This window comes from Heterodontus francisci, chromosome 6, assembly GCF_036365525.1.
Source record: "Heterodontus francisci isolate sHetFra1 chromosome 6, sHetFra1.hap1, whole genome shotgun sequence".
Lineage (NCBI taxonomy): Eukaryota > Metazoa > Chordata > Chondrichthyes > Heterodontiformes > Heterodontidae > Heterodontus > Heterodontus francisci.
This window is the reverse complement of record NC_090376.1, coordinates 65880278-65902988: the sequence shown is the minus strand read 5'-3', so window position 1 is coordinate 65902988 and position 22711 is coordinate 65880278. Positions and strand designations below refer to the sequence as shown.

Below are 22711 nucleotides of genomic sequence, written 5' to 3'. Positions count from 1 at the left end.
CCTCCAAAAAACTTTTGTGCAGATTCCGACCTTCCCCCCTTCAACCTTTATTAACTTTAAACCTTAACCCCTCCCCACCATCCTCCCTCACCAATCAAAAGACTGTTCCCCCCTCCCGCCCTAAGAATTACACTCCTGTTCCCCCCCCCCCCCCCACTGCCCAACAAGTGTGTCGCCTCGGTTCCCCAAACAGGGATCCAAAGGTGCGGGACTTCCAGCCACCGGCCGGAATATCGGCGTGGGACGGCCGTTTGATCTAGGTTTATTTACATTTATTTGAATACATTTTGCAAGGCAAATGAGACTGGGGGGCTGCCTTGAGGCCTCGCCACCGCCGGTAAAATGTGGCCTTCTTGGGATCGAGGCGGGCCTCTCCCAGCAGAATTTTCCAGGCCCCTCCCTGCCACAACCCCCAATGTTAGAGGGCTGGTAAAATTCATCTCAGTGAGTGGGCAAAACTGTGGAAGATGGATTATAGTACAGGTAAGTGTCAGGTCATCCATTTGGACCAAAAAAAGGATAGATCCGAGTATTCCTTTGAACTGCTGAGAAGCTAGGAGCAGTGCAGATCCAAAATAAATAATCCATTTACACCGATCCTTGAGACATAGTAAAGTACAAAAAAAATCAAAAAGGGTAATGGAATGTTAGCTTTTATATCAAGTGGGCTAGAATAAAAAGGGGAGAAAGTTTTACTGCAACTATACAAAGCACTGGTTAGATCACATCTGGAGTACTGTGTACAGTTCTGGACATGGCACCTTAGAAAGGATATACTGGCCCTGGATTCTGTACAGCACAGATTAACCAGAATGCTACCAGGGATCCAAGGGTTAAATTATGAGAAGACTTACTTAAAGCTAGGTCTGTAGTCCCTGAAAGAGGGTTAAGGGGTGATTTGATTGAGATTTTAAAGATTTTGAAAGGAATTGATAGGGTAGATGGAAAGAAACTTTTTCTGCTGGTGGTACTCTAGGACAAGGGGCCATAAACTTAAAATGAGAGCCAAGCCGTTTAGGAGAGAAGTTAGGCAACACTTCACATGAAAGGTTATAGAAGTATGGAACTTTCTTACATTTTGTGAAATAGATGCTAGCTCAATTAATAATTTTAAACCTGAGATTGTCTAGCAAAAATCTACCAAAGTTATTAATGGATGTGGGAGTCATGACAGATAAATGCAGTTAGAATACAAGTCAGCCATGATCTCATTGAATGGTGGTACAGGCCCGAGGGGCTGAATGGCCTATTCCTATATTCTGATGTATTTCGGCCAGAGAGAGAAAAAGTTGTTCAAAGTTTCTACTGTTTGGATCTTAACTGGGGAACCCAGATTTTGTCGGTGAGGACAAAAGTGGGCTTGGCTGTGATGCTTCTCCCAACCGCCATAGTTACATTGCCTGCTGACATGGAAAATGGCCACTTGGCTAAGGCTTTCTGTACCTATGGAAGAGTAGCACAGTCTGAGTCTATGTCTTCAGGAAAGGATGATAAAAATTTGGAGAAAAAAGAATTAAAGGGACTGGGCTGAATTTTATGAGCGCGCCGCAAATCGCGTTCTTTCTGCGTGGATGTGCGATATTTCACGCGGGGGCTCATTTAAATGGAATGGGCAGAGCGGCCGCCCCTGGTGACATAGAGGGGGTGGCTGTTTCGTCCCTGGCAACGGTGTCCAGTGCCACTGCGCAGGCACCGGCGCTATTTTTAAATGGCCTCAGGCCCTTCAGTTTCATTTAAATTTTTAAAGGTCCCATTTCAAAGAAAACTGCAGAATACTATTAATTTTACTACGATTCCCTTCTCCCATGCCTCCCCCACCACTGAGTCTTCATTTAATAATTTGACAGACTCCCCCCCAAAAAATATCGATATGCTGAAATTCCCCCCCACCCCCGACTTCAGCACCTTTGACCCTCAACCTGTTCACATCATCCCCACAACCCAATAACAATAGATCTCCCCACCCTGAGAATTTCACTCCTCCCCCCCTCCCCACCAGTGTCTCACCTCAGTTCCCCAAACGAGGATCCAAAGTTGTGGGACTTCCGGCCACCAGCCGGAATATCATTATGGTTACGGCTGCCCGGTCCAGGTAAGTTATTTAACATTTATTTGCGTTCATTATAATATGCAAATGAAGGCTCCTCTGCCGTGCGGTGAAAGGTCCACACCGAGGCCTCGCCACCGCCAGTAAAATACAGCGGAGCATTTCCAGCGTCGGGTGTCACGGTAGGCCTCTCCCGAAAGAATTTTCCGGGCCCCCCCACCATGGCCCCCAACATTGAATGACCTGTAAAATTCAGCCCACTTTTTTTTCAGTGATCCAGTGGACTGGCAGTTTTAATTTTCAATAAATTCTCAACATTTTCAGAAAAACTTGGAGATTTTTTATGAAAGGTATTCATGTGTTTCCTTTATGTCACAAGACCCTCATTTATGTGACTACCTTCAGTTAGAGGCCTCGCTATATAAATGGCAATTTCCATTAGAAACACTGTCAGGAGAAATATAAAATCATTGAACATGTGCTGTGACACTTTAAAACAAAACTCTGTCAGCGGGTTTCTACTTAGTTGACATTCTGTGTAAATGGAGCTCTGGAAAATGCATTGTGCTACATTATCGTACCAACATTGTATGTGCATGTATCAAATTCTCCCCTCAAATTTAGTATCGTAAAATGATAACAGCACAGAAGGAGGCTATTCAGCCCATTGAGTCTGTGCCAGCTCCCTGAAGAGCAATCTAGCACTTCCATGCTCACTCCCCGTAGCCGTGCAAACCTTTTCCCTTCAAGTACTTAACTAATTTCCTTTTGAAAGCCACAGTTGTATCTTCCGCCACCACACTCTCAGGTAGTGCTTTCCAGATCATTCCATACAGTGTGTAAAACACTTTTCCTTATGTTGTCTGTGGTTCTTTAGCCAATCACCTTAAATCTGTGTCCTCTGTTTCTAGGCCAAGGTTGTCCAACCTTTTTGCGTGAGGGTGGCCACATTACAATTTTTGTTTTACGTAGGGGGCCGGTGAGACAATATTGGAAAGATAAAGGCATTAAAAATTTATCTTGCCATTAATCAAAATGACAACAAACGTGCATTTTTGTGAAGAAGCTTTAAATGAGAAGATTAATTAATTAACTTACTTTCTCATCACTATGTTGAACACTGATTCACTAATTTAGTGAGGTACCTGGCATTCTTTTGCTTGTACAAGTCGTTAATGTTTTCCCGCAAAATTCTTGTAGTGATGCAGAGTATTCCGAATAGATGTCCATCTGTCAGGAGTGATCTTGATCACACTCTCTCCCCCCCACCTTCCTCCCCATGCCCCCATGTCTCCCCTCTCTGTGTTCCCCCCTCTCTGTGTTCCCCCTCTTCCTGTGGTGTTCCCTCTTCTCTGTGTCGTCGTCGGTCTGTGTTCCCCCCCACCCCCCGTTTCTCTCTCTCTCTGTCCCGCTCTCACTCTGTCTCTCTCTGTCCCCCTCTCTCTCTGCCCTCTCTCTCTCTGACAGTTCCAGAGAGCAGGAATGCTCTGCAGTGTAGCTTTGTGGTTGGTTAGTTTTTTTTTAAATCGCAAGTCAGTTTCAGAGCTGACAGGTGCTAACAGCGAGAAGAGCGGTTTTCCAACTTCAGACAGATTGGGGTTTTCCGGCGGGTTCCGATTTTTTTTTTAAAAGCCAGCTGGAAAACCCCGATTCTGTCTGAAGTTGGGAAACTGCTGTTCCCGCTCCCTGCACCTGTCAGCTGTGAAACTGACATTACGATTTATTTTTAAAAGCTGGTCTGGAAGAAGAAGCCAGTCGGAAATTTCTCATCTCCAAAATTACCAGTCAAGGACCTCTGGCGAGGATGAAGAATGGCCTGGTACAGTTTACATCCACAGGTCGGGTGGAAACCTTTGGCGGGCCAGATCCTGGCCCGCAGGCCGTATGTTGGACAACCCTCTTTTTGACCCTTCTGCCAATGGGAACAGTTTCTCTCTATCTACTCTGTCCAGACCGTTCATAATTTTGAAGCCCTCTATCAAATCTCCTCTCAATCTTCTCTGCCCTAAGCAAAAAAAAACAGCTTCCCCAAACTTACCACATAACCAACGTCCTTCATCTCTGGGCCATTCCAGTAAATCTTTTCCGCATCCTCTCGAAAGCCGTCACATTCTTCCTAAAGTACCGTGCCCAGGTTCCTACACAATACTCCAGTTGAAGCTGAACCAGTGCTTTATAAAGGTTCATCATGACGTCCTTGCTTTTGTGCTCTATGCCTCTATAAAGCCCTAAATGCCATATGCTTTTTTAATTGCTTTTTCAACCTACCCTGCCACCTTCAATGATTTGTGCACATATATCCTCAGGTCCCTTTGTTCCTGCTACCACTTTAGAATTGTACCTTTTAGCTGATGTTGCCTCTTTTTCTTCCTAAATAAATATATCACTTCACACTTCTCTGCATTCAGTTTCATCTGGCATGTGTCCAGCAGCCTGTCTATGTTCTCTTGGAGTCTATCACCATCCTCCTCACTGTTCCTCATCGCCATCTAATAGATCATCATTCTTGTAAATTTCATCCAAGAACTCTAATCGAAGATCCAAGCCTTCATCGCTATCCAACTGATGGGCATCCAGTTCACAAAATGCCTCTGATTTTACTTCTTGTAGGAAGCATCAATGCCAAGGCCATACTGTGTTTCCTTTTTGATAGGGATGTAAACTGTATCCACATATCGATTTCATTCTTCCACTTGTCATATGGTTCAGATTCTGAGAGCATCAGAGGGTTATCATACCCCAACAATTTACACTTGCTTTCTGCCATTTTTCACAATAGCTACTAGAATTGTAGTTTTCTGTCTGAATTTTTTTTGCTTACATTCCAACCTTCACCTTCAAGTGACCATCCTCTGCTACATGTTCCATTCCAGTAAGTCAGTTGGTGAAGGATAGAACTGGAGCCAATCTTTAAAAACTTTGGTAATTATTTACAGAATTGCACATTATAAGCATATGCCTCCTAAGCCAGCAACCATAGTTTAATATTTGTTTATTTAAATGGGCTCATGTGAAAACCCAGTTAATGCCCACCACCTGCAAACAGTTTTTATTTTTATTCGTTCATGGGATGTGGGTATCACAGGCAAAGCCAGAATTTTTTTGCCCATCCCTACTTGGCCTTGACAAGGTGGTGGTGAGCTGTCTTCTTGAACCGTTGCAGTCCTTTTGGTGTAGGTACACCCACAGCGCTGTTCAGGAGGAAGTTCCAGGAATTTGACCCAGCAACATTAAAGGAATGGCAATATACTTTCAAGTCAGGATGGTGAGTGACTTTGAAGGGAATTTGCAGGTGGTGGTGTTCCCATGTATCTCCTAACCTTGTCCTTCTAGGTGGTAGAGGTCGCAATTTTGGAACATACGAACATACAAATTAGGAGCAGGAAGTAGGCCACTCAGCCCCTGAGCCTGCTCCACCATTCAATAAGTTCATGGCTGAACTGATTACTCCACATTTCCACCTACCCCTGATAATCTTTCCCTGCCCCCCCCCCACCCCCGCTTTTCAGGAATCTATCTACTCTGCCTTAAAAATATTCAAAAACTCTGCTTCCACCACCTTTTGAGGAAGAGAATTCTAAAGATTCACAACCCTCTGAGAGAAAAAGTTTCTCCTCATTTCTGTCTTAAATCGGCAACCCCTTATTTTTAAATAGTGACCCCTAGTTCTAGATTCTCCCACAAGGGGAAACATCCTTTCCACATCCACCTTGTCAAGACCCCTCAGGATCTGAAATATTTCAATCAAGTCGCCTCTTACTCTTCTAAATTCCAGCGGATACAAGCCTAGCCTGTCCAATCTTTCCTCATAAGACAGCCCGCCCATTCCAGGTATTAGTCTAGTAAACCTTCTCTGAACTGCTTCCAACGCATTTACATCCTTCCTTAAATAAGGAGACCGGTACTGTACACCAGATGTGATCTCACCAATGTCCTCTGCAGCTGAAGCATAACCTCCCTATTTTTGTATTCAATTCCCCTCGCGATAAACGATAACATTCTATTAGCTTTCCTAATTACGTGCTGTACTTGCATGTTAACCTTTTGCGATTCATGCACTAGGACACCCAAATCCCTCTGCATCTCAGAGCTCTGCAATTTCTCACCATTTAGATAATATGCTTTTTTATTCTTCCTGCCAAAGTGGACAATTTCACACTTTCCCTCATTATACTCCATTTGCCAGGTCTTTGCCCACTCACTTTATCTAAAACCCTTTGTAGCCCTCTTATGTCCCCTTCACAAGTTACTTTACAACCAACATAATAAAAGAAAAATACTGCAGATGCTGGAAATCTGAAATGAAAACAAGAAATGCTAGAAATACTCATCAGATCTGGCAGCATCTGTGGAGAGAGAAGCAGAGTTTGCTGATGACACAAAGATAGGTAGGAAAGTAAAAACAAGAAATCCTTCTGATGAAGAGTCACTGACCTGAAACATTAACTCTGCTTCTCTCTCCACAGATGCTGCCAGAACTGCTGAGCATTTCCAGCACTTCTTGTTTTTGCTTTCTGACCTATCTTTGTGTCATCAGCAAATTTAGCAACCATAACTTTGGTCCCTTCATCTAAGTCATTTATATAAATTGTAAAAAGTTGAGGCCCCAGTACAGATCCCTGTGGCACACCACTCGTTACATCTTGCCAACCAGAAAATGATCTATTTATGCCTACTCTCTGTTTCTTGTTAGCTAGCCAATCTTCAATCCATGACAATATGATACCCCCTACATCATGAGCTGTTATTTTCTGCAATAACCTTTGATGTGGCACCTTATCAAATGCCTTCTGGAAATCTAAGTATAATACATCCATCGGTTTCCCTTTATCCACAGCACATGTAACTCTCTCAAAGTACTCCAATAAATTGGTTAAACATGATTTCCCTTTCACAAAACCATGTTGACTCTGCCTGATTACCTTGAATTTTTCTAGATGCCCTGCTATAACACCTTTAATAATAGCTTCTAACATTTTCCGTAAGACAGATGTTAATCTAACTGGCCTGTAGTTTCCTGCTATCTGTCTCCCTCCCTTTTTGAATAACGGAGTTACATTCGCTATTTTCCAATCGAACGGAACCTTCCTTGAATCTAGGGAATTTTGGAAAATTAAAATGAATGCATCAACTATCTCACTTGCCACTTCTTTTAACACCCTAGGATGAAGTCCATAAGGAGCTCGGGACTTGCCAGCCCGCAGCTCCAGCAATTTGTTCAGTACCTCTTCCCTGGTGATTGTAATTTTCTTGAGTTCCTCCCTCCCTTCCATTTCCTGACTTACAGCTAATCCTGGGATGTTACTTGTATCCTCCAAAGTGAAGACCGATGCAAAATACCTGCTCAGTTCATCTGCCATCTCCTTATTATCCATTATTAATTCCCCAGACTCACTTTCTGTAGGGCGAACGCTCACTTTGTTAACTTTTTTTTAACTATCTATAGAAACTCTTACTATCTGTTTTTATATCTCTACCAGCTTTCCCTCGTAGTCTAATTTTTCCCTCCTTATTAATCTTTTAGTCATTCTTTGCTGCTTTTTATATTCTGTCCAATCTTCTCACCTGCCTCCCACCTATGTTTTTTCTTTAAGTTTGATACTATCTTTAGCTGTTTAAGTTAACCACGGATGGCGGGTCCCACCTTTGGAATTTTTCTTTCTCGTTGAAATATATCTATTCTGTGTATTCTGAAATATACCCTTAAATGTCTGCCACTGTATCTCTATTGACCTATCCCTTAACCTAATTTGCAAGTTCACTTTAGCTAGCTCTGCTTTCATGCCCTCATAATTGCCCTTATTTAAGTTTAAAATACTAGTCTTGGACCCACTCTTCTCTCCCTCAAACTGAATGTAAAATTCATTCATATTATGATCGCTGCTACCTAGAGGCACCTTAACTATGAGGTGATTAATTAACCATATTTCGTTGCATAATACCAGGTCCAGTATACTCTGCTCTCTGGTTGGCTCCAGAACATACTGTTCCAAGAAATTATCCCGAAAACATTCTATGTACTTCTCATCTAGGCTACCTCTGCCCATCTGATTTTTCCAGTCTATATGTAGGTTAAAATCCCCCTTAATTATCGCTGTATCTTTCTGACAAGCTGCCATTATTTCTTCCTTTATACCCCATTCTACAGTGTGGTTAGTGTTAGGTGGCCTGTACACCACTCCCATAAGTGACTTCTTACCTTTATGATACCTCATTTCTACCCAAACTTCTTCTACATCCTGGTCTCCTGAACTTAGGTCATCCCTCTCTATTGTGCGATTACCATCATTAATTAACAGAGCTACCCCTCCACCTTTTCCTAGCTTCCTGTCCTTTCTAAATGCCATGTACCCTTCAATATTCAGATCCCAATCTATGTCATCCTGCAGCCATGTCTCTGTAATGGCTGTCAGATTGTAGTAATTTATTTCCAATGGCACTCTCAGTTCAACTGTTTTGTTTCGAATGCTACGTGCATTCAGATACAGAGCCTTTAGTTTTGTCCTTTTATTATTTTTGTAACCCCTAGCCTTATCTGTTGATTTACTCTTAGATTTGTATGATCTGTCCCTTCTTGTCACAGTCTGTTTATCATTTCCCAATTCATACCTTTCTCTCTTGCCTTATCTCTATTCCTTGATTTACCATATTTTCCCAAATTTGATCCCTTGCCCCCACTATTCAGTTTCAAACCCTCTCTACTTCCTGAGTTATGCAGCTCACTAGAACACCGGCCCCAGCACGGTACAGGTGTAGACCGTCCCATTGGTATAGCCAGCACTTTCCCCAGTACTGCTGCCAGTGCCCCACGAACCAGAACCCACTCTACCATACCAGTCTTTGAGCCACGCATTAATTTCTCTAATCTTATTTGCCCTATGCCACTTTGCACGTGGCTCAGTTAATAATCCAGAGATTATTACCTTTGAGGTTCTGCTTCTTAATTTGGTCCCTAGTTCCTCATACTGACTATGCAGAACCTCTTTCCTCATCCTGCCTATGTCATTGGTCCCTACATGGACCACAACAACTGGATCCTCCCCCTCCCACTGTAAGTTCCTCTCCAGCCCTGAGCAGATGTCCCGAACCCTGGCACTAGGCAGGCAACACAGCTGCCTGGACTCTCGTTCTTTACTGCAGAGAACAGTGTCAATCCCCCTCACTATCCTGTCCCCTCCTACCACTACATTCCTTTTTTCTCCCTCCACTTGAATGGCTTCCTGTACTGTGGTGCCATGGTCAGGATGCCCATCCACCCTGCAGCCCCCATTCTCATGCAAACAAGCTGAAAGAACCTCAAACCTGTTGGACAATCGCAAAGGCTGAGGGTCCTGCACTCCTACCCTCTGGGTCCCCTTACCTGCCTCAGCTGCAGCCACACTCTCCTGTCCCTGACCACTGACCAAATCAGAAGACCCTATCCTAAGGGGTGTGACTGCCTCCTGGTACAATATATCCAGGTAACTTTCCCCCTCCCTTATGTGTCACTGTGTCTGCAGCTCGGACTCCAGTTCAATGACTCTGAGCCGAAGCTCTTCGCACCTCAAACACTTTCTGCAGCTGTGTCTGCCCTGGATCACACTGGCGTCCAGGAGCTCTCACATGCTGCAGCCATAACACATCACCTGTCATGCCATCCTTAATGTATTTTAATTAACTACTTAATTGTTTTATTCAATTATTTAATTTATTTTCCTTTTTTATATATATTTTATTAAGCTTACCACTAGTTCCTTTACTATTAGGATTAGAATAGACCTTAACCTTAGAATAGACCTTACCCACTTACCAGATACTCACCAAACAGGTAGCTCCTTCCCCAACCAATCACCTACCTGCTTGCCTGTGATGTCACGCTTAGTTTTCTTGAACAAACTCGTTCCACTGAACAGAGGATGCGATAGGATAGAGGATAGAATAGGATAGCCTCTCCAGCTCTCCGCGATCTTTTCAATGAAGCCTCTCAAACTCTCCGCGCTCTTTTCAGTGAAGCCTCTTCCGGGTAACCCCCAGGATATCGATTGAGGGGGATTCAGTGAGAGTAATGCTGTTGAATGTCAAGGGGAGATGGTTAGAATCTCTCTGGTTGGAGATGGTCATTGCCTGGCACTTGTGTGGTGCAAATGTTACTTGCCACTTATCAGCCCAAGCCTGAATATTGTTCAGGTCTTGCTGCATGTGGGCATAGACTACTTCAATATTTGAGGAGTTGTGAATGGTACTGAACACTGTGCAATCATCAGCAAACATCCCCATATCTGACGTTATGTTGGAAGGAAGGTCATTGATGAAGCAGCTGAAGATAGTTGGACCCAAGACATGACTCTGAGGGACACATGCAACAATATCTTGGAGCTGAGACGATTGGTCTCCAATAACCTCATCCATCTTCCTTTGTGTTCGGCATGACTCCAACCAGTGGAGGGTTTTCCACTGATTCCCATTTGACTCCAATTTTGCTAGGTCTACTTGATGCCACACTCGGTCAAATGCTGCCTTGATGTCAAGGGCATCACTCTCACCTCACCTCTTGAATTCAGCTCTTTTGTCCATGTTTGGATGTAGTCTGTAATGAGGTCTGGAGCCGGGTGGCCCTGGCGGAACCCAAACTGAGCATTGGTGAGCATGTTGTTGCTGAGTAAGTGCCACTGTCAACGACACCTTCCATCACTTTGCTGATGACAGAGTAGACTGATGTGGAGTAGTTAGCCGGTTTGGATTTGTCCTGCTTTTTGTGGACAGGACATACCTGAACAATCTTCCATACTGTCGGGTAGATGCCAGTGTTGTAGCTGTACTGGAACAGCTTGGCTAGGGGGCAGAGCCAGCTCTGGAGCATGTTTTCAGCATTACAGCCGGGATGTTGTCAGGGCCCATAGCCTTTCTGTATTCAGTACCTTCAGCAGTTTCTTGCTATCATGTGGAATAAATCAAATTGTCTGAAGACTAGCATTTATGATGGTGGGGACCTCAGGAAGAAGCAGAGATGGATCATCCACTCGGCACTTCTGACTGAAGGTAGTTACAGATGCTTTAGCCTTGTCTTTTGCACTGAAGATGGGGATGTTTTTGGAGCCTTCCCCTCCAGTTAGTTGTTTAATTGTCCACCACCATTCACCACTGAATATGGCAGGACTGTAGAGCTTTGGTCTGATCTGTTGGTTGTGGCATCGCTTAGCTCTGTCTATAACATGCTGCTTCTGTTTAGCATGCATGTAGTCCTGTGTTGAGGCTTTACCAGGTTGGTGCCTCATTTTTAGGCATTCCTGGTGTTGCTCCTGACATGCTCTCCTACACACCTCATTCAACCAGGTTTGATCCCCTGGCTTGGTGGTAATGGTAGAGTCAGTGTTATACCAGGCTATGAGGTTACAGATTGTGGTTGAATACAATTCTGCTGCTGCTGATGGCTCACAGCACTGCATGGATGCCCAGTTTTGAGCTGCTAGATCTGTTCAAAATCTATCCCATTTAGCATGGTTGCAAGGCCACAGAACACGATGGAGGGTGTTCTCTGTGTGAAGATGGGACTTCATCTCCACAAGGACTGTGCGGTGGTCACTTCTATCAATACTGTCACGGACAAGTGCATCTGCGACATGTAGATTTGTGAGGACGAGATCAAGTAGGTGTTTTTCTCTTGTTAGTTCTCTCACCACCAGTCTGGCAGGTAGTTCACGGCTTGGCCAGCTCGGTGAGTAGCGGTGTTACCGAGCCAGTCTCGGTGATTGACATCGAAGTCCCCCACCCAGAGTACATTCTGTGCCCTTGCTACACTCAGTGCTTCTTCCAAGTGGTATTCAACATGGAGGATACTGATTCATCAGCTGAGGAGGGCAGTAGGTAATAATCAGCAGGAGGTTTCCTTGCCCGTGTTTGGCCTGATGCCATCAGACTGCATGGGGTCCAGAGTCAATGTTGAGGACTTCCAGGGCCACTCCCCCCAACAATTGTATACCACTGTGCCTCCACCTCTGGTGGGTCTGTCCTGCCGGTGGAACAGAACATTTAGTTTTAGAGATACAGCACTGAAACAGGCCCTTCGGCCCACCGAGTCTGTGCCGACCATCAACCACCCATTTATACTAATCCTACACTAATTCCATATTCCTACCACATCCCCACCTGTCCCTATATTTCCCTACCACCTACCTATACTAGTGGCAATTTATAATGGTCAATTAACCTATCAACCTGCAAGTCTTTGGCATGTGGGAGGAAACCGGAGCACTCGGAGGAAACCCACGCAGACACAGGGAGAACTTGCAAACGCCACACAGGCAGTACCCAGAATTGAACCCGGGTCCGGTGCTAACCACTGCGCCACTGTGCCGCCCTGGAGCAGTCTGGAACATTGACTGTAATGTATGATTCAGTAAGTATGACTAATTCAGGCTGTTGATTGACTCGTCCGTGGGACAACTCTCCCAATTTTGGCGCAAGTCCCCAGATGTTAGTGAGGAGGACTTTGCAGAGTTGACGGGGCAGGGTGTGCCTTTTTTGTTTCCAGTGTCTAAGTGGATGCTAGGTGGACCGTCTAGTTTTATTCCTCTTTTACTTTTCTGTAGAGGTTTGATACAACTGATTGGCTTGCTCGGCCATTTCAGAATGCAGTTAAGAATCAACAATATTACTATGGGGCTGGAATCTCATGTAGGCCAGAATGGGTAAGGACAGATTCCACCCCCCACCACCACCTCCCACGCCCCCCCCCCCCCCCCCCCACCCCACCCACCCTACAAAGGACATTTGTGAACCAGGTGGGATTTTATGACAATCCAGTAGTTTCATGATCATTATTAATAAGATTAGCATTTTATTCCAAATTAATTAATTGAATTTAAATTACCCCAGCTGCCGTGCTGGGATTTGAACACATGTCTCTGGACATTAGTCTAGGCCTCAGAATTACCAGTCCAGTAACATTATTACTATGCTACCATTCCCTTTATAGTTAAACACAATTAATATACAATTAACACTATACTTCCAGGTTTTGTGTTGTCTGCAAATTTTGAAAATGTGCCCCTTACACCGAAGTCCAAATTACTAAAAAATCAGAAAAAGCAGTGGTCCTAGTACCAAGCACTGGGGAACCCCAGTCCGAAAAACAACCAATCACCATTGCTCTCTGTTGCCAGTCCATAGCCAATTTCGTATCCATGCTGCCACTGCCACTTTTTTCCATAAGCTTCAACTTTGCTGACAACTCTATTGAATGGCACTTTATCAAACGTGCTTTGGAAGTCCATATACAACACATTAACTGCATTGCCCTCATCAACCCTTTCTGTTACATCATCAAAAACTCAATCAAATTAGTTAAACATGACTTGGCCTTAACAAATTTGTGTTGGCCTTCCTTTATTAATCCTGGAAGTCAGGATTGACTTGTCCAAATGACTGTTAATTTTGCCCTGAAAGAATTAAACTTTTAAAATGAAAAGGTTAACTCACCCATTGAAACAGCTGACAGGGAATTGATACCAACATGTAAACCTTTGTACAATGACAGAACACTGCCATTTCTAGCTTATATTACTGAAGAAGAATATTTTGTATGTATACGCGGTGGGAGGGTTGTAATTTTTTTTAAATCTTGGGCATTTTAATGTTAGCAAAATTGTTGTGTCATTTCATTGAAATGTTTTAAACATTAATTGGAAAAATCATTTTTTTCTAAATTTAAATTACAAAGTAAGAGTGACTGATCTTTCTGTGTGGTTTCCAGAGCGAGAGAAAAGGGATGTTATCCCTAGCGCAATCTTCAATGTATTGGACTCAGAAAGTGAAAAAGAAAATGCACTGACGTTCAATGACCCTATGTGGCCTGCACAGTGGGAACTGGTAAGCACTGCATCACTAGTTCATTCATTTCTTCTTTAGTTAACCCTTGAAACACAATCTACTCATGAGTTCCTAAACACACAGATACAACAGAATGCACACACATGCAAACATAGATACAAAGGGATTGGCTGTACATGAAGATGTGCAGCTACAAGTGGATATACAAACACATGAGCTCAAATAAGTGTTTAAATTCAGGAGTGATGCACCTTGTATAATCAAAACCGCATTACATATAGGAAATAAACACAAGTTTGTTGATAGTATATATCCCTACTAAGCAGGTGAAAACAATTGTAAGAAAAGGTGTTTCCTGATTATTTAATCTCAAAATATTCCCCTTTTATTTTGTGCTCTGTGATATTAATATGGTGAAACTGCTCATTTAATCGTCCATCCTAAACATTTTATTTCTCTTTAATGAGGACTACATTTTTCAAGTCAGTTAAATTTAATAATAAATATCTGTAAAATGCACAATTTAAACATTACTTTCAGTAAATATTCATTCTATGAATCGAGCTTGCCAAGGCCCCAACACAGTTTTAACTCAGGTACTAATGTATCTTATGATTGATGCTTGCTGGTGTCTGGTACAGTTTATAACCTGTGTTTGCTGCTCTGTACATATTATGTGTTTCCTGGTTCCTTGTACAGCTCAAAATATTAATTTGCTCATATATTTGCACAGCTTAATTGTCATTTGTTGATTTACATAGTTTATAATATGTGCTTAATGTAGTCCTTAAACATTTTGCAATCTTTAAATTTGGGGTCTTCTGTAGCAGCTGAAAACCTAGTGCATCTAAAACTGGAGAGATCTGTATGTACCGTAAAAGTAGATGTTCCGGACCTGTCATTGGTGGAAAACATTTTCACATAACAGAAAAATTAAGCTAAGATACCCTAGAATCAGTATCTGAGTGATGAGGAAGTTGGTCCCTGCAGTAATGCAGATTAATTTAACACCACCCAGATTGTTTCAATCTTTTGAACATTGGGACTCTACTAAGAATGAAGTGTTTTCAAAAATCTTAGTTCAAAACTACCTATAGAGGGCATTACAACTTGTTATATTTTAAAGAAATACTTTTAATGAAAGTTGTGCAATTGCAAGTTTCTTTGTCCTAACTTCCAGTGTTCTCCTTCACCTGTTCTTCACCTGACCCCTATTACAGATGCAGCTCAATTTTTATGCAGGCTGGGAAAGAATGTTTGGTATATGCCACTGCATATCTTAACCTCATTATTCCTTGATACCAAATATTTTAAGCTACAATGTGAGAGTATGGGAAGATGTCACCGTGACATTTAATTTTGTTAAAGAATATAATTCTGAACAATTCTGCAAGCATTATCTTAACCCACTGCAGTGAAAGAACTGCCAGTGTGAAACTAGTTAAGTTGAAATCCATAAAATATTATATCAACATTAGTTTTGCTTAACAAATGTCATTCTGAAAATGCAGCCTTAATATTTGACTAATAGTTGAAAGCACAACAGTTGATTACTTTTTGGTTAATAAATAATGGCCCTAAAATTTGTCACCGTAGCCACTGGTACCAGCACTATGGAAGGCTGAAACTCCAAAAAGTGTTAGGTGTACAGTTTCTGGCCACTTGCAGCAGTCCGTGTGGCATCCCAAGATTGTAAGGGCACAAGCATGGGCCTGGCGCGCATGCCCCAGAAGCATGCAGATTGGGCAGATTATGATATCAAACAACGTCCAATGCTGATTTAGTGCACAAACTGCCACTTTGCACTTTGCAGGTCCTGTTAACATCCTCTCTTAATCATGTGCTCAGCTGCAAAAGGGATCCCCTCACTAGCACTATCTAAAGACGTCAGCGTGCAATTTCCAGAAAAAGTGCTTTTGCCTTTTTTTTGCTGCTGCAGAGTGAGTGGAAGTACAGCGACCTGCACAACTCTGCTCTCATGAGGGCACAGCCTATGCCACCAGGCCTTCAGAGGGCACTTTGGGGGGAGGAGAAGGAGGAGGAAGAGGAAGGGAGGAGGCATCCGGGACCCATTCACTCCAGACAGGCTGTCCATGAGCAGCTACTTAGAATCTGGTTCCCATGAAATTTCACCCCCACATCATCATTGCTGCACAATTCCCCATCTATCCATCCCTCTTCTACATGCTATCACAGTGTCTTTGGCCAAAGTCCTGAAATAAAAGACGCCGCCGAAAAACCATTCCATAACAACTTTATCCAACAACATTTCCAATAATATATACAAAACTGAACTATTCACCCTTGTGGATTCCCTTAGTACCTGTCTGGCGCATGCCTTTGCCTGGCCTAGTGCTCCACTGCAGTGCTACATCTGTACCTGTGGCATGGTCTGGGGGACTGCAGCTCTGGGCCTTGAGGGCCCAAATTCAGCCTGCAACACCTCAGCATGGGCGACAGCAGTCTGGGCTGGCTGGCTGAAAGGCAACAGCAAGGACGCTAGGGATTGCCATTGTGGGAGCGCGAATGCTGTCATCCTAAGAGAGATTTCATGCACCGTGGAGCCACTGGCGCTCCCTGGGGTGGCACCTTAGGAATCTGCTGGAGCACAGATTGCTGGACTGCAGTGACAGCCTGCAAGCCCCTTTAAACACTGGTATCCACAGACATAATGGCAGCAGTCTGAGTCTGCATGACACAAATCTGGGCTTGCATGGCAACAAGCATGGATCTCATGATCTTAGCCTGAGCTTGCACTGCAGAACTGAGACATTGGGTGGCTTCCAACTATACTGCAATGAAAGCTGAGATATTGGCCATGCCTGAGTCTGCAAGTGTTGTGATGGTGTTGGCCACCACTGAAAGGATGGGCTCCAAGCTCTGCAAAAAATCCTGTGCCACATTGGAGCTGGACTCTTCCATGCTCCTTGACAGTGACAACAGGCTCTCTGGCAGGTCTGTCAATGCACTAAGCATCTCATTGCACATGAGCATCCATGTTCTATACGACCAGACGAGTTAGGAGCAGAAGTAGGCCATTCGGCCCGTCGAGCCTACTCCGCCATTCAATAAGATCATGGCTGATCTGTTTCTGTCTCGAATTCCACACTCCCATCTACCCCAAATAATCTTTGATTCCTATGCCTAACAAGAATCTATCTACCTCCGCCTCAGAAATATTCACCTCCACCACCTTCTGAGGCAGAGAATTCCAAAGTTGCACAACCCTCTGAGAGAAAAACATTCTCCTTGTCTCTGTCCTAAAAGGGCAACCCCTAATTTTAAAATACTGCCACCTTTTTCTGGACTCATCCACAAGAGGAAACATCCTTTCCACATCCACCTTGTCAAGACCGTTCAAGATCTTATAAACTTCAATCAAGTCTCCCCTCACTCTTCTAAGCTCCAGTGAAAACAAGCCCAGGCTGTCCAACCTTTCCTCATAAGACAACCCGCTCATTCCAGGTATCACTGTAGTAAACCTCCTCTGAACTGCCTGCAACATATTCACATCCTTCCTTAAATACAGTATTCGAGATGTGGTCTCACCAATTCCCTGTATAATTGAAGCATAACATCCTTACTTTTATTTTCAATTCCCCTCGTAATAAAGGATAGCATTTCATTAGCCTTCTGTATGACTTGCTACACCTGCATACTAACTTTTTGTGACTCATGCACTAGAATACCTAGATCCCTCTGCACCTTGGAATTCTACAGTTGTTCCCCTTTTAAGAAATACTCTGCTTTTTTATTCTTCCTGCCAAAGTGTACAACTGCACATTTTCCCACATTATACTCCATCTGCCAGATTTTTGCCCACTCACTCAACTTATCTATATCAGTCTGCAACCTCCTTATGTCCTCTTCACAACATACTTTCCTACCTATTTTTGTGTCATCTGCAAATTTAGCTGCCATGCCTTCACTCTCCTCATCTAAGTCATTGATATAAATTGTCAAAAGCTGAGGCACCAACACAGACCCCTGCGGGACTCCACTCGTCACATCCTGCCAATCAGAAAAGGACCCATTTATATATACTCTGTGTTTTCTGCCAGACAACTTTCTATCAATGGTAATATATTACCCCTTACACCATGAGCTCCTACTTTGCGCAATAAACTTTTATGTGTCACCTTGTCAAGTGCCTTCTGGAAACCCAAGTACAGTACATCAACGAGCTCCCCTTTATCCACAGTGCATGTTACTCCTTCAAAGAACTCCAATAACTTGATTAAACATGATTTCCCTTTCACTATTCCCGATTACCTTGAGTTTTTCTAAGTGCCCAGCTATAACCTCCTTAATGATCGATTCTAATACCTTCCCCATGACAGACATCAAGCTAACTGGCCTATAGTTACCAATTTTCTGCCTCCCCAACCCCCCCCCCCCCCCCCCCCACCCCCTTCTTGAATAGAGGGGTTATATTTGCTACTTTCCAGTCTGATGGAACCTTTCCAGAATCTAGTGAATTTTGAAAAATTAACACCAACGCAACTACTACCTCATTTGCCACCTGTTTTAAGACCCTAGGATGAAGCACATCAGGACCCGGGGACTTGTCAGCCCGCAGCTCCATCAGTTTGGTCAGTACCACTTCCCTGGTGATTGTAATTTCACCAAGTTCCTCTCTTCCTTCCACCTCCTAATTTAAAGCTACTACTGAAATGTTTTTTGTATCCTCTTTAGTGAAGGCAGAAACAAAATATTTGTTCATTGTATCTGCCATTTCCTTGTTATCTACTATTAATTCCCTATTCTCACTCTCGAGAGGACAAACACTCACTTTACTTACTCTTTTCCTTTTTAAATACCTGTAGAAACTATTGCTATCCATTTTTACATTTCTAGCTCGCTTCCTCTCATACTCTAATTTCTTTCTCCTGATTAACCCTTTAGCCATTCTCTGCCATTCTTGATATCCTGTACGTTCTGCTGTACGTCATCCTGTTGAAATCGTCATTTGAGTTTTCTGCAGCAGAACTCATCTGCAACCTCACCCTCTGGTGAACTGGCACATGCGCAGTCCTTTCCTCTTGGCCTGGCTGCAGCCACTTGTGCTCGGTGAGTCACCATGCGCTGATCCCGACCCTATGCTACCATCTAAGGTACGCACAGTGCCAGTACCTGAGCTGGTGGCTGTGGTTGTCACAATGGTGCTTCTTCATCAAATGACTGCTGTTGCTCACGCCCTTCATGGTAAGGCTGCAGTGGTGGCCAGACAGCAGTTCTTGGCTATCTGAAAGCAGAAATGCAGAAGAGGAAGGTTGGAGTGAGGGAAGGAGGTGGAGTGGAAAGCAAGAAGTCCACGGTCACATCATCTGCAGCTTGCACTTCATGCCAGACAGCAGGATGAGGCTGGGGTGGGATTTGAGAAGGAGCATAAAGCAGGAACATACCATCATACTGAATGTTCTCGGTGACATTAGATGCAATGGCCTCAGTCACTGCTGGCCTTATGATGTGGAGCATTGTCTCCTCCAAAGGACTCAAAAGATGCACACGTGCCCCACCAGTTGTCTGCTGCTCCCTGGGGTTATGTGCGACCTACTCTTGCAAGAAAGAGGGACAAATGTCAGTAATGTGTTTGGATGTTATGTCTGTTATAGCTGAGTGTCTGGAATTATGTGGAAGCAGTGAGATGTGGGTGTGAGGCTGACAGCATTGTTAAGTGGGTAATAGAAAGGTGGAGCATCTGAACATTAAATATGTGTTCTGATTGTTGATGGGTGAGTAATGGGGTTGTGGTGCATTAAGCAGCGTGAGAGGTTGGTGTCATGTGTTCTTTGTTTTGCCTTAAGTAACACAATGAGTTAGGTGGATTCCAATTCCTTGAAGATCTCAAACAGGTTTATTAACAGCTCACTATTATATACAGTACAGAGCAAACTATACACAGTACCTTTGTCTAGGGAGTTACAGTTGCAGACTGACTGTGGCCTCTAGTCCCATTACTACGTCCTGGTATTTAGCTCATTAGCATACTGAGCTCTTAAAGGAACATCACTCTTGAAGCGATCATACAATATTCCCTTTCTTTCCAAAGATAAGTCTCATAAGTAAAAACATATAAAATTGGATATCAAAATTATTTACACAGGGATAGGGATTATGAAATTTATACATGCAGAAGCTTAAGAATCCATATATCGTCTCGGTGGTTTAACAACTCTTCCAGATCTTGTTATGGTAAAACCTTCTGGGGATGCGGATCTCACCCTTGGCTATTTTTGGTTTGCAGACATGTTGTCAATGTGTTGGTTGTTGTCCTGTTGTTCCATCGCATCTTCATCATTGGAGTGTGTTCTTTCGGATCTGCCTGTGCACACTTCTCTTAATTGGCGTTGGTTCCTCCTCAACACTGCTCCACGAGATGTTGTAACCTCATAAAACCTAGGGTTCACTGCATACTTTGGATACCTCTGTGGGTAATCATGTTCTCATTGTGGGGTGTGTGACCCTGACATTTTGTCCTATGTGTCGTTGAGGTAGTTCCACCCCTACATGACAGTCATGCACCATCTTCATTCTCCCATGTTTTTCAAGCAGTTCCTGCATCTCGGAGAATTTGGACAGATGATGGCTTGGCAGGATCGTTCACACCTGTCTGCCAAACATGATATCAGCTGGTGACGGTAAGCCCATATCCATAGGTGTAGTTCTGAGGTGTAGCACGGCAACACGGAAATCTTGTTTTGTGGTCCTACACATTAGGATAAGTGATTTAACTGTGCGAACCATTCGCTCGGCAAGGCTATTATTAGATCTAGCGTAATATGGTGAGGACATCACATGGTTTATGCCCCATTTGGCACACACCCTGGAAGGTCTGCCCGTATACAGTGGCCCACTGTCAGAAATTATTTCTTCAGGTGCACTGAATAGACTGAAGATGGCACTCATTGTGTCTGCGAGGACTGCGCTTGAAGTGTCTTTTACCTGTCTGACAATTGGAAATTTGGAGAAATAATCGGTGACTAAGATGAAGTCATCTCCATTGACGGAAAATAGGTCAGTGCCAATTTTGGACCAAGGGACTGACGGAATCTCATGACGGTGTAGAGGTTCTTTGCGTTGTTGTGGCTGGCATGCCTCGCACATCCTCACCAACTTTTCCCTGGCCAATAAACAGTGTCTTGTGCCAGTCGTCTCGATGGCTGTATGCCCATATGGCCTTGGTGAAGTTGTGACAAGATGTCCTGTCGGAGAGTTTTTGGCACAATCACTTGTTTTCCTTTGAAGGTGACACCTCTCGAGATACTGAGTTCATCTCAATAAGGCCAAAAGCACCTGAGAGTTTCTGGCACCTCTTTTACTGTATCAGGCCATCCTTCTATGATGACTCTCCACAGTACCTTCAGTTGTGGGTCATTGGCTGTTTCTGATTGTAGTTGGTCACATTTGTGCAGACCAAAATGTAATAAATCGATTTTGAGCACATCTTCCACCTCAATGTCCATGCTGTCTACTTGTAGATCCAATGGAACTTCTTCATTCTTGTTTGGGTTTGGAAATCTGCTCAGCGTATCTGAGGTGACCATTTTGGTACCCAGTTTGTAGCAGATGTCGAAGTCTCACCCCCGTATTTTCACTAGGAATCACTGTAGTCGGGGTGGTGCACTTGTCAATGGTTTGCACCAGATCATCTCCAGTGGTTTGTGGTGGGTTTCTACAAGGAACTGCTGACCAAACAGGTAGGTTTGGAACCTTGTGATCCCAAACATCAGAGCAAGTGTTTCACATTCTATATTTGAGTAGTCAAACGGATCAGATCTAAGCTCTGCAGTCCTGGCACATCCAGTCGTGATTGGTGGTGGACAATTAAACAACTAAATGGAGGAGGTGGCTTCACAAATATCCCCATCCTCAATGATGGGGGAGCCCAGCACATCAGTGAAGATAAGGCTGAAGTGTTTGCAACAATCTTCAGTCAGAAGTTCCGAGTTGATGATCCATCTCTGCCTCCTCCTGAGGTCCCCAGTATCACAGATGCCAGTCTTCAGCCAATTTGATTCACTCCATGTGATATCAAAAAATGACTGAAGGCACTGGATAGTGCAAGGGCTATGGGCCCTGACAATGTTCCAGCAATAGTACTGAAGACCTGTGCTCCAGAACTAGCTGCACCCCTAGCCAAGCTGTTCCATATAACTATAATGTGGAAAATTGCCCGGGTATGTCCTGTACACAAAAAGCAAGACAAATCCAACCTGGCCAATTACTGCCCCATCAGTCTACTCTCAATCATCGGTAAAGTGATGGAAAGTGTCATTAAGTGGCACTTGTTTAGATAATCCCCTGCTCAGTGATGCTGTATTTGGATTCTGCCACGGCCACTCAGCTCCTAACCTCATGACAGACTTGATCCAAACATGAACAAAAGAACTGAACTCAAAGAGAGGTGAGAGTGACTGCCCTTGACATCAAGGCAGCATTTGACTGAATATGGCATCAAGGAGCCCTAGCAAAACTGGAGTCAATGGGAATCAGGGGGAAAAAACTCCGCTGGCTGGAGTCATACCTAGCACAAAGGAAGATGGTTGTGGTTGTTGGAGGTCAATCATCTGAGCTCCAGGACATCACTGCAGCAGTTCCTCAGGGTAGTGTCCTCGGCCCAACCATCTTCAGCTGCTTCATCAATGACCTTCCTTCAATCATGAGGTCAGAAGTGGGATGTTTGCTGATGATTGCACAATGTTCACCACCAGTCACGACTCCTCAGATTCTGAAGCAGTCTGTGTAGAAATGCAGCAATACCTGGACAATATCCAGGCTTGGGCTGATAAGTGGCAAATAGCATTCGCACCACATGAGTGCCATCTCAAACAAGAGAGAATCCAGCTATCTCCT

At 43.8% G+C, this 22711-nt stretch overlaps 1 protein-coding gene across 3 annotated transcripts in view; it reads left to right on the top strand.

Moving 5' to 3' along the window:
- Positions 1–22711, top strand: part of LOC137371359 (PC3-like endoprotease variant B) — a 906432-nt gene that overhangs the window by 378473 nt on the left and 505248 nt on the right. For 2 of the 3 annotated variants that reach the window (XM_068033824.1, XM_068033825.1), the window contains exon 5: positions 13779–13894. The exons of the other annotated variant lie outside the window; for it this stretch is intronic. In XM_068033824.1, coding sequence (XP_067889925.1) covers positions 13779–13894 — 116 coding nt within the window. The remainder of the gene's footprint in view (positions 1–13778; positions 13895–22711) is intronic. 3 annotated transcript variants of the gene reach the window in all.